At 33.7% G+C, this 12115-nt stretch overlaps 1 protein-coding gene across 1 annotated transcript; it reads left to right on the top strand.

The window, feature by feature from the left end:
* The first annotated feature begins 588 nt into the window (after positions 1–588).
* LOC115965139 (kelch domain-containing protein 4) lies at positions 589–11459 on the top strand. Its single transcript, XM_031084328.1, has 20 exons — positions 589–749; positions 1417–1503; positions 1609–1677; positions 1781–1913; positions 2012–2058; positions 2194–2280; positions 3653–3714; positions 4363–4405; positions 4506–4586; positions 5426–5542; positions 6511–6616; positions 7340–7403; positions 7654–7696; positions 7875–8135; positions 8260–8421; positions 8995–9135; positions 10020–10166; positions 10381–10467; positions 10952–11020; positions 11126–11459. The coding sequence occupies exons 1-20, from the start codon at positions 618–620 to the stop codon at positions 11210–11212; spliced, it is 2025 nt and encodes a 674-aa protein (XP_030940188.1). The 5' UTR covers positions 589–617; the 3' UTR covers positions 11213–11459.
* Positions 11460–12115: the final 656 nt, after the last annotated feature.

Here is a 12115-nt window from a genome sequence, read left to right on the forward strand (position 1 = left end):
GGCTTTTTCTTGGGGTCCTTGCCTTTTTCGATACTTTAGGCCCTTGCCCTTGGCCTGGTCTCGACCCCCCTTTGCTAAGTACTTTTAATCTAGCAGGCTAGCTGCCTGTTTCATCTCTAAGTCTTGGACATTTTGGCATAGGTTGAAGTTCCTTCATGAAATCAAAGAGTCGGTCATCTTCCATCATATCAAAAATGTGCAAGGAGAATTATGAAAGATGGCCTTCACATACTTGCGTGGGTAGTTTTTGTTCTTGTTTTTTAATTTTGTTGAATTAAAAATTTTAATCCTAATTTTTATTTTTTTAAGAATAAAGATAAATTATTAATAGTATATAAGATGAAACATTTTGCACAAGAGAAACTTGTAACGAGGATCTACAAAATTTACATGGTACTCGATTTTGAGGTAAATAAAAGTTTATAGCCCATGTTACATTGGGCCATTGGTTAAAGTGCATTATCCTTGGGCCCAATTCAAAGGCCTCCCGCCAGATTTCTGGGGCATCCAAAACGGTTCGTTTAATAAACATAAAAACGACACCGTCAGAGGCCCTAACGCCGTCGTTTATATTTGCTCTTACTCTCTGCATTCAGAGCTAGCCGCAGTTTGTGAAAATGGGGAAGAAAACGAAGAAGCCCGGAAAAGGCAAAGAGAAAACAGTGAAGAAAACAGCCAAAGCAGAGGAGAAGAGAGCTCGCAGAGAGTCCAAGAAGCTCTCTCCCGAAGATGACATCGATGCCATTTTGGTATTCATTTTTGAATTCTTGTGAAAATTGTTTAAAAGTTTGCGATATATTCTGTTTGTTTCACTGGAAAATTTTTGAGAGAAAAATGGGTCCTGAAGCTTTTGTGTGTTTGAAGTTATATTGGGTTGGAGTTCAATTTTGGGACTGTTATGTTATATGTTTAGAATGATCAAATTGTGTTTTGTTTTGAGATTATTTTGTTTGTTTCACTGGAAATTTTTTTGAGAGAAATTGTGTTTTGTAGAATTATATTTTGGTGGGAGTTGAATTAGGGACTGTTATGTTATATGTTTAGATTTAATGGGTTTATGTCAGAAAGAGATTTTATGTGTCAAATTTATGATCGGTTTGTGAATTGAATTGTTATGTTTTAAATATGTGTTGGCATAATGTAGGCTTCTTCAAGTAAAACAACGTAAGTAGTGAATGTTTTTGTTGAAGTATATGATTCTATACTAAGAAGCATGAGCACTCATGGAAATTCTTGAAAATTTAGGACATGTTTCTAGGCATGTTTCATGTTTATTTTAAAACATCTCTAAAAATCAAAGTACACTGAGGACACACATGAAGAGCGTCCCTGAAGTGTCTGAGTTTAACACGACACGCCAAGGATTTTGGAGGGTTGAAGTTTCTTAGATTATAATGTATGTGTTTGGTTTCACAGTTGAGTATACAAAAGGAGGAGGCAAAGAAGAAGGAAGTCCATGTTGAGGAGAATGTCCCAGCACCGTCTCCCCGATCCAACTGTTCGGTAATGCACTTACTTTTAGCTGTTATTGATTTTGTTGAGTTGGCCTTTCTTTTACTTTTGCATGTTAGATTGATTCTTTGATGATTGTTCTGAATTATTGTGTAGCTAAACATAAATCCTTTGAAAGAGACAGAATTGATCCTTTATGGGGGTGAATTCTACAATGGCAACAAGGTTAGTTCTTGAAATCCATGAGTGTAATCATCTATTTATTTTGAAGACAAATGATTTTTCTGTTTTACTCACACTAATACTAAGTGAATTTGAATTGTTGCAGACATTTGTGTATGGTGATCTTTACCGGTATGATGTGGAAAAGCAGGAATGGAAGTTAATTACAAGCCCTAATAGTCCACCTCCTCGTAGTGCTCATCAAGCAGTTGCTTGGAAGAATAATCTCTATATCTTTGGTAAACTGACAGCATTTTGGCTTAATATGTACATCCATGCAGACATTCACAAACTATTGCATCACATATATAGTTACATTTTTTTTTTTTTCAATTAGGTGGTGAGTTTACATCCCCAAATCAAGAGAGGTTCCATCACTACAAGGTGAATCTTCTGTCATATTGCTTCTTTTCAAGAATACATGGTTGATTAAAGTTTGGGTTTTGAACTGTTGTACCGATATATCAGTTTGTTTTGTGCCTAAGTTAATAATCATGCCTTTCAATTTTGTTGGCATAGGACTTTTGGACGTTGGACCTGAAAACAAACCAATGGGAACAAATAAATCTAAAAGGTTGCCCTAGTCCGCGCTCAGGTCATCGAATGGTAAGTTCATGTCACTTCAAATTGACACATACATCACTTATTCTTTTAGGATCTCAACAATATCAATTTCAACCCAGGGACTTGTATATGAAGTTTATGTAAAGATGCACCATCATGTGTTAAATGTGTGAATGAAGCAAAATTCTTATATGAATAAAAAAAGCATGACATGAGCAAATTAGGAAATGCGTCAATTGGAATTAATTTAATTTTGAAGAATGGATTTGTAACTTTGTTTGACTTGAGATAGGCTGAAAGCAAACTAGAAGTAATATATGATGACCTCTTAACAATTCTGCTTCTGTACTTAATAACCATCTGAGCCTGCCCAAAAATAATGTTGTTGAACATGAATGTATATTGTAATTTATGGTACGGTTAACATTGCAAATTTTCAATTATAATAGTGATAATAACAATAATTTTATATGAAAAATAACAAATTAAATGAAGCAGTAAAACTTCTGTAAATTGTAGTTCATGATTCAGCGTATTACATGGTCAATGTTTATGGTTTCATATGGTATTGATTTTAAATGACATGCTACCAAAGTTTCAATTACATCCAGTTTGAAACTTAAAAAAGATAATGGCAAGGACCAAAGCATTATGCTATCAAAATATAGTTAGATTGAACAATCCACTCAAGTTCTATTTACTTCATATTTCAAGTATTGCATTTGTAATTGGAACTTTTTTTATCATATTAGTTTGTCATCTCTTTCTTTTAAATTTAGTCTAGATAAGTTAGGAGCATATATTAATTAGAAAAGTCCTACATGTATTAGAAAGCTAGAAAAGTGAGAGCCAAGCTATTCGGTTCTCATCAATGCTATAGAATTGGTTGACTCTCTAGTCTCTTTGTTAATGCATCAAGTTTGTGCCATTAGATTCTCAAAAAGTTAGCAAATTGTTCTCAGCACTTGTTGTGGAGCCTTTATCAAGATTTTTATTAGTTAGTTGTATTGTAATTTAATAACCTCATCTTCAGTTGTTAATAGCACAGATGTCTTTTATGGCTTGTGTGATTAATTTTACATTTTTTTTTTATTATTGTTTGGTGTTGGTTTCTTGCTAATTTAACTCTTTGGATCCTTCCATCTCTCTCTTTTCATTACGCATTGACCCCTACACATGCTGATCACCATATGCATGCTCACAAGTATTTATTTTTTCCTTTCTAGTTGAATAACTAATTTTTAGACTTCTCAGCTTTATGTATTGCTCAATTGCTTTTTAAATGTCATCCATTTTTTGGTAGTTGATGCGTATATAGGTTTTGATACATTTTCATAATTCATGTATTAGTATTGTCTTTTAATCTCATATGGTCTTTGTTCTTTTTCAATAATTTTATTTGATTCTGTTACAGGTTTTATACAAGCACAAGATTATTGTTTTCGGTGGATTCTATGACACTCTTAGAGAAGTGAGGTTGTTGATGGGTCTTTATCAACGTTGTTGAAGGTTTCATCATTGTTAACTAATGCATCTGTGTTGATTGTCTGCTTGAATTTTTAAGATCCTGTCCTAAACCACAAAAGAGACTCTAATTCAAGCTTGTTTTGTTGCATAACTGTTTCTATAAAAAATTAATAGAGAAATGTAACCACATTAGGGACTCTAATCATGAGTATGATTTGTTGAATATATTTATGCCCTTCTTGATACTATATCTTTTTGGTTAGGATATTCATAAAAATTTTGTGCCTAACAGATGAGGTTTCATAACGTCTTGCAGAAGGAGGAATCCAGATTCTATAATTCATGTATTTGAATGTAATCTAACTGAACCAAGGATCAGAGTTTTGTTGTCTTGTCTTGCATACTTGTCAGTTGTAGTATAATTGTAGATTCTAAGCTTTCAAATACTTTTTTATTGTTTTGAATACACATTGTCAACTATTTAACATAAAAACTATTATGTCTGTCTCTCTGCTTGATTTGTTTCCTCCATCTAGGAAGAGAATGAGTTTCTTTTTTTAAACATGTTTGGTAATAAACGCTAATCAGTTTGTATGAACTTAATAGCACTTCTTTATGCCATATGATTAATGAAGCTGTTTAACTCCAAATGTGCAGGTATTATAACGATTTGTATGTATTTGACCTGGATCAGTACAAGGTGCACATTTTTGGCCCCCGTTGTAGGAGGCTAGTGTTATACTTATCTGTTATGTCCCCATCTATCATTTAACCAATGCTAATGAAATGTTGCATTGTAGTGGCAAGAAGTAAAGCCTAGTCCTGGATCCATGTGGCCAAGTGCTCGTAGTGGTTTTCAGTTTTTTGTTAACCAAGATGAGGTGAGTGATTTAGAATGCACTTTGTTATGGTAGCTATGGAGCTATTCCCTGCTTTATTTGTTATTTTAGATCTGTCATACTCTGCCTAAGATGTGCTACGAAGTCCAGAGCATATAATTATCATTCAAAATGTCAAATTCCATTGGAGTTAAAGAGGAATTTATGTACTTTTACGGGTATTTTTGGATTTTGTAAATTTGAATTTTGTCATGTCCCAACATTAGTTGGAGTTGTTGAGAAACAATTTACTTATAAAAAAAATTACAATTATCCCTTGGTATGAGCAATGACTTTTTATGTTGGTATATTGCCTTCTTCGATATGATTCCTAGGTTCTTTGAGGGATTTCAAATGGAGTTGATTTAGGATTTCTAGAAATTTTATTGACTTGAGTGGTCAGAGTTTGATGCATACCAGTAAGGTTGGTTCTTGATCTAGGATAGTCACTATCATTATTCCCCTCCTCTCTCTTCGGAAAATAAAAAATAAAATAAAAACCAAAGAAAGAAAGAAAAAAGGTTGTTAATGAATGATTAATTAGTTTTAAGTTGTTGGCTTGTTGAACAATGCAATGCAATGCTTGCATTTGTATCCATTTTGCTTGTATTAGCCTCAAAGGTGTAAGCTGCTTTCTTATATAAGATTTTCTTTATTGTTGGTTTGCAGACTCGAGTTTTTAAATTATCATTGATAATTATCAAATAAAAATGCATTGTCTTTACCATTTATTGTCCTTTTCAATGAATTTGACTTTGTCATCTTTTCTGCCACCACTGAATTGAAGTGTTTTCAGGAGAAAAAGAAAACTATATATTTACTGAGTTCCTTTGGCATTGCAGATTTTCTTATATGGTGGCTATTCCAAAGAAGTTTCATCTGATAAGAGCAGCTCTGAGAAAGGAATTGTTCATTCAGACATGTGGTCACTTGATCCTAGAACTTGGGAATGGAACAAGGTCCATAACCTCAAGTCTTTTCTTGTTTTTCAATGAATATATAGAAGTGTATTAGAATGGAGAGGCAAGCATGGTTTCTTTATGGCAATGGATACAATTACAAAGGAGCCACTTTCACTTCACCATCTGTCTATAAAAAACAGAGGATGATCTTCCAAATGTTCTAACAAAACCTTCTTTTTTTTTTTTTTTGGTGCTAAGCTTAACAAAATTGTCTTATATTTAATTTGTATCACTGACTATTTTATTGTGAGCTGGGAAGGAACACAAGTGCCAATGTCTTTGACCCAAAGGCATTTTGTCAACCCTACAGTCAGGGGTTATACTGTAAAGAGTGTGAGTTGTCTTTAATCTTTTTCTTCTTAATGAAGAAACAGAAGTTATTACTCTAAAACTAATGCCCAGCAAGCATACAATGGTAACATTCTAGGATTATTCTGTAGTCCTCTATAAGCAAGCCCCACTTGACACGTCAAACTATTGTCTAGATCCTTATTAATTGATTATTTGGCATATGAGTTGCATATTTATAGCTGTCGTTATGACCATGATTTTCCATTCTGGTTTCTTTTATATTTAAATGGAAAATTATTTTTTCCTTATTTCTTTGTCTTGTTTCTTTAATAGAAGTGTTATATATGCATAGAACACTTTGATTTTATTTTATTTATGGAAATTCAACCATGCTTGTGGGTGTACTATTCAGTCTAACTGTATTCATATCATCGTAAGTAGGTTTAAGATGCCGCTGGCTCCTGAAAGTATTTAACTTATATGTTCTTGTCTCAGCCTTGTTTTAATGTTTTATAAAAATAAGTGACTTAAGAATCATGAGCAAGCAACTTCTGTGCTGCTCATATAAACTTTTCCTGAAATTAAAGTTATCATTATCTAATTAAGTTCTCTTTTGTTGAGATTGTTGCTATGAATGTGTTTTATTGTTGCTAATATCATTTCCTTTGTAATAGGTTAAGAAAAGTGGGATGCCTCCTGGGCCTCGTGCTGGGTTTACCATGTGTATTCATAAGAGGCGGGCCTTGCTATTCGGTGGTGTGGTGGATATGGAAGTTCAAGGTTAGTTGTTCTGGTCTGTGTGTTCAGTTTTCCTTTACATCTGCTTGTGATGTCATATATGTGCATGTGTGGCATGCTTTGATGTACAGATATCATGTGAAACTAATCCTAAGTAATTGAACTGCAAATTCTCATCAACCGCTCCCTTGCACATTGTCAATCCTTAATTTAAAATGGTCACTCCTAGACCTGGTTGTCACCTATCAAAGCTCATAAGAATGTTAAAAACTACTTTATTTTATATTCTCTACTCCCTCACGTGCTTGAATTTGTAACCTACGAGTGTCACTTTAAAAGCCATCTGTATACCCTTGAATTGATGGTAAAAGGACAGGATCAGTGATGAAAATGCTTGTGAGATGATAGTGATAGCACCAACTGTGTACTGATGGCAGGGTTATGTTTGGTCAAGAATAATGCATGCATTGGTGAGAAGTGAAATGGTTTCGTTCAATGTACTAATCAAGACTGAAAAAAAGGGAAATGAGAATTAAGTTAGTGAGTAAAACTTTTTTGTCTGTGTTTTGATGAATAACACTGCATGAGGCTAAAACAACATTGCAAAATATAAGTGGTGTGACTGACCTCAAAGTATCAGGTTTGATGACTAAATATGTTCACTACATCACGTTATATTCTTGCTTCCTATACAGTTGCAGTCTCTGATTTCATGATTGTCTGTCTTTTTATGGGCCGGTGCCTTTCTTCCCCCCAAATGTGCAGGTGATGTTATAATGAGCTTGTTTCTGAATGAACTTTATGGCTTCCAGATAGACAGCCGTCGGTGGTAAGTTCTACCTGACATTATTTTTGTAATGGTTCAGTTATTCCTAGACATATTATGTGTTTACATCTTTTATGTAAGGGTATAGCACTGTCATGATATTCAGTTTTGGCTTTATATCTTGCTTCATTTCTCTAATTATTTGCAATAATGAATGAATTTTTATTTTAAATAAAGGCAATGACTACTTTAGTTGTGAATGTCATTTTGTTGATCATGCCACTTACTGATTATGTTAATACACTGTATATAGGTATCCATTGGAGCTACGAAAGGAGAAGTCAACGAAAGATAAGGTATACTCTGTTTATCATATAATAATATGGTATAGGAAAAATATTTAATCTGGATATCTCCCAGATACATTGCCTATAGAGTTTGTGTTCACATTCTTTGGGTATAAAAAATAGAAGTCATTCATTTAATATTGCTTTTGTTTTAATAGCGGCTACCTTCTGCATTGGTGTTTTTCAGTTAAAAAAGAGTTGTGGGCAGAAAGATATGGATGTGGATTTTGATGGTAAGATTAACCCAATTGAACAAGAGGAGTGTGCAGCAAATGATGATGAGAATTCAGAGTGCCAAGCAGGTGACATGGAGACCAACCTTGATGAGATATCTCAGCATATGGCAAAAGCCGTGACTGTTGATAATGGAGGGTTGGCTGCCAAATCTGGTGGAAAGCCTCATGAATCTGGTGCTAAATTGGAAATGCAGAATTCTGATTTGGCAGAGGTTTGTAATGCTGGATTGAGATTTTTTCACATGCTTTTAGTGTCTTTCAACTATTGGATTATTAATCCAATATGCATTTAGGTTTATTCAATTATTGGATCATTAATTCAGCGCAAACTTTTAGGTAGTGAAACCTTGTGGACGCATAAACTCCTGCATGGTTGTTGGAAGAGATACATTATATATATATGGGGGCATGATGGAAGTTAAAGATCAAGAAATTACACTCGATGATCTGTATTCTCTTAATCTCAGCAAACTTGATGAATGGAAGTGCATCATTCCGGTTTGTTTCATTTCCTTCCCTACATGTCAATGCTTATTTTTACTAATTTGTAGATGTCTAAGTAGTGATGTGCTGTACTCTAGTCTTAAATGTTAATCATTTGTAATGTCACAGAAGCTTTAACTTCTGCAATAGGGATGAATGTGTAATTTTCTAAGTTCTCCAGTCTAAATTAATGCATAAAGGTTATACCTTTTTTTTTTAAGATATGTTTTAATGGACATTCTTTCTTCCCTTAATAATGAAAAATTGCATTTGTAAAGCCAATTTATTCCTGTTTGCACCCTGTCACTATTCTGAACCAATCTTGAAGGCTAAAAATGGCTAGATATGGCAATCAATTTAGAAATTATTCTATGTCTTTATTATGAGATTTCATGTCAAAAATGATGGGACTTACTTGTCATGAAAATATGAAATTGCACAACTAAAACTAGTTTTGAAATGTTGACTTTGCTAATATTATTTCTTTGCATGTTTAATTTGTTTGAATTTGAGAAATATTGCAAAGTGTATCATTTTTGATCCTTGCATTCTTGAATGCTTGACTATGCTTTTATTTTTCTGAGACAGGCATCGGAATCTGAATGGGTGGAAGCCAAGGACGAAGATGATGATGAAGATGAAGATGAGGATGAAGATGATAGTGAAGATGATGATGGGGAAGGCAATAGTGACGAGACTACTGATGATGATGATGATGATGATGTGGAGGTGCATCATATTTTCCTCATTCAGCAAAAGATAGTTGTGTTGTTTTTTAGTTTAGGCATGCACCCTCTTTAACTTGTTAGCAGCAAGATTGAACCCTTAGTTTTGCCCTTCCCTTGCTTGGAATTTCAATATTTGAAACCTTGTTTCCTGTTTTCTCCTTCCTTATCTTCTTAAAACACAAATTTTATGCACCCTCTTTAACTTGTTAGCAGCAAGATTGAACCCTTAGTTTTGTCCTTCTCTTGCTTGGAATTTCAATATTTGAAACCTTGTTTCCTGTTTTCTCCTTCCTTATCTTTTTAAAACACAAATTTTGAGTATCCCTAATTTCATGACATTTATCATCTTATTTTGTTCCTTTAATATGAAGAGCATAGGTTTCACCTAGAGGCTTTCTCATTAGAAATTAATGCCTGTAGATACTGTCGCTGATAAAATTAAAATTCTACAATATTTTGATATTATTGAATCTTGAATACTTAATTTCTTGAGCATAAAATAATATTCAAATATGCAATCTTGTTTCTGAAACAATTTTCTAGTTTTGTATATTATGATACAAATGATGAAGATGTTAAAGGCAAAATCTCTAGTTTATTTATTTATTTACTTTTTGGCCGGGGGAGAGGGTGTTTGTTATGGTGAAAATTAAACCTGACTTGGTGCCTCCAATTCTAATTCATTTGTGATATGTTTGTGTGTGTATATATATATCAGTATGTGATTCAAACTCTCATGATCTTGTGTGTGTGTGTGTGTGTGAGAGAGAGAGCTGCTGATGTGCTGCTTAGAGATGTTTTGGTTGCTATTTCCTTATATTTAATAGAAGTTGAGAAGATGTGCCAGTTTATTTAAATTTGGTTTTCGCTCTTCTATGCATATAGGCTAAAAATGATGGGTCCCTTCAAATGGGAGATGCGGTTGCTTTGATCAAAGGTCAAGGAAAGACTCTTCGAAGAAAGGAAAAACGGGCCAGGATAGAGCAGATCAGAGCCAGTCTAGGCCTTTCAGATTCACAAAGAACCCCAGTGGTACTTTAACATATGTGGCTGTTTATTCAAGTATATAAATCATTTACAGCATGAGGATGTAATTTATGTGGATTGTGTTTTGATTGCCGTTGCTGATTATAGCAGTCTTTACTTATTATGCAGCTGAAGGCAGCTTTAGAGTTTAGACTCCTAATTTATCTTTCTTCATCCCATAAATTTGTCAACTGATAGCTTGTCATCTTTGTGCATGAAGCCTGGAGAATCATTGAGGGATTTCTATAAGCGTACAAATATGTACTGGCAAATGGCGGCTCACGAACATACTCAACACACTGGAAAGGTCTATTCTTTCCCCCTAAATAAATCCAACTATATACAGTTCTGTTCTCTCTTGGAAATACCTGCTACATGTTATCTCTTCTCCCTTTTGTTGCTCGTTTTCTGTCAGCTAATTATTGGTGTTGGATAAATTAAAACAGCTTTACTTATCAAAGGGTTTAGCCCCATTTTCAATTTTTTAGTAAAACATAAAAAATACTAATAAATGGTATCAGATTTTATTAGTTCTGCAAGAAAGACCCAGGTCTAGTCCACTTACAATTGGAGGAAGCAAGTATCATAAAGTACTTTTGAAATGGTTGAATCAAAGTGGCATTTTTAATGGGTTTGTGTGGAAGGGGATCCTTCAGTTTAAATTTGATCTCAAACCTTTTTAACCCCATTTTTGTTGAGTCCTCAAGTAAAAGCACAGAGCCAGGTTGTAACTGGATATAATATTGAATGTCTTTATGGATGTCTGACATAATATTGTCTTGGCCTTGCAGGAGCTTCGCAAGGATGGTTTTGATCTTGCTGAGTCTCGATACAAGGAGCTTAAACCCATTCTTGATGAGGTAATATTTTTTATTTGTATCTCAAGGTTCGCATAGCAATACTGCCTGTGAATAAAATCATTCAAATTTACATATAATTTTCTTTTCTTTGCATGTATAATGCAGCTGGCCATATTAGAAGCCGAGCAGAAGGCTGAAGAGGCAGAAGGGGCTGAAACTAGTTCAAGAAAGAGAGGCAAGAAAAAAAATTGAGAATTAAAACCTTAACAGTTTTGAATATGCTTTGAAGCTATGTATGATGTATTTGTTTGTTTTAGTAGTAAAATTATTATTGTCATTTCATGAATGTGCTGTGTGCTCTCTGTCTCTCTCATGGAAACACAGATAGATGATCCCATTAGTGTGACACTTGGTATATGAGAAATTTTGTGGAATCTGTAATAGACAATGTTTCTGAGCTAGTGAGGTATTGATCAGAACATACCAGTATTTTCCCCTAGTGTCCTTGAAACATTCTCAAATATATCTCCATTTGATTTTTAACAGATATCCCCCTTCTCAGGCTCTGAGTTCTTGTAATGGTTTGAGAACTTGGCAATCAAAATTTTCTGGAGTACCCTTGAAAAATTACTGCCTTAATTGCAATTTGTCTCCTTATACTATGAGATGAAATTCAATTCTCCTACTATACCATAATTGTCTTTGACTTGAGTTAAGTCCAACAAGTTGTTTTTAACACAAAATTATTTGCTACTTGATTGAGCCAAAATAAAATAAAATGTCTACAAAGTTTTCCCCCCTTCTCTCCTATAAAATTTGGACTGCATATTTGACACTCCAATTTCTCTGATTTAATTTTGATTTTGTTTATATAAACAATTCAATAGTTGGAGATGGAGAAGAATTGAATTATAAATGTGTCTGTTGAAAATACTAAAAAGTGTCAACTAGTTGAGATACAGCCTATGAGGTTCTTGGTGCTTTAATTTTGAAACTTAAGAATACCAAAATTGACATATTTAATTGAGTGATCTTTTTTTTTTTCTTTTTTCTTTTTTGTGTCTTTGAGAAATTGAATTTACATAATAGTGGGAGGATCAAATTAATAATTTATATTTTAAGAAAAGAAGCTTTCTTTGTTCTAATGTTTCTTTC

This window comes from Quercus lobata, chromosome 10 (genome assembly GCF_001633185.2).
Source record: "Quercus lobata isolate SW786 chromosome 10, ValleyOak3.0 Primary Assembly, whole genome shotgun sequence".
NCBI classification, from domain to species: Eukaryota; Viridiplantae; Streptophyta; class Magnoliopsida; order Fagales; family Fagaceae; genus Quercus; species Quercus lobata.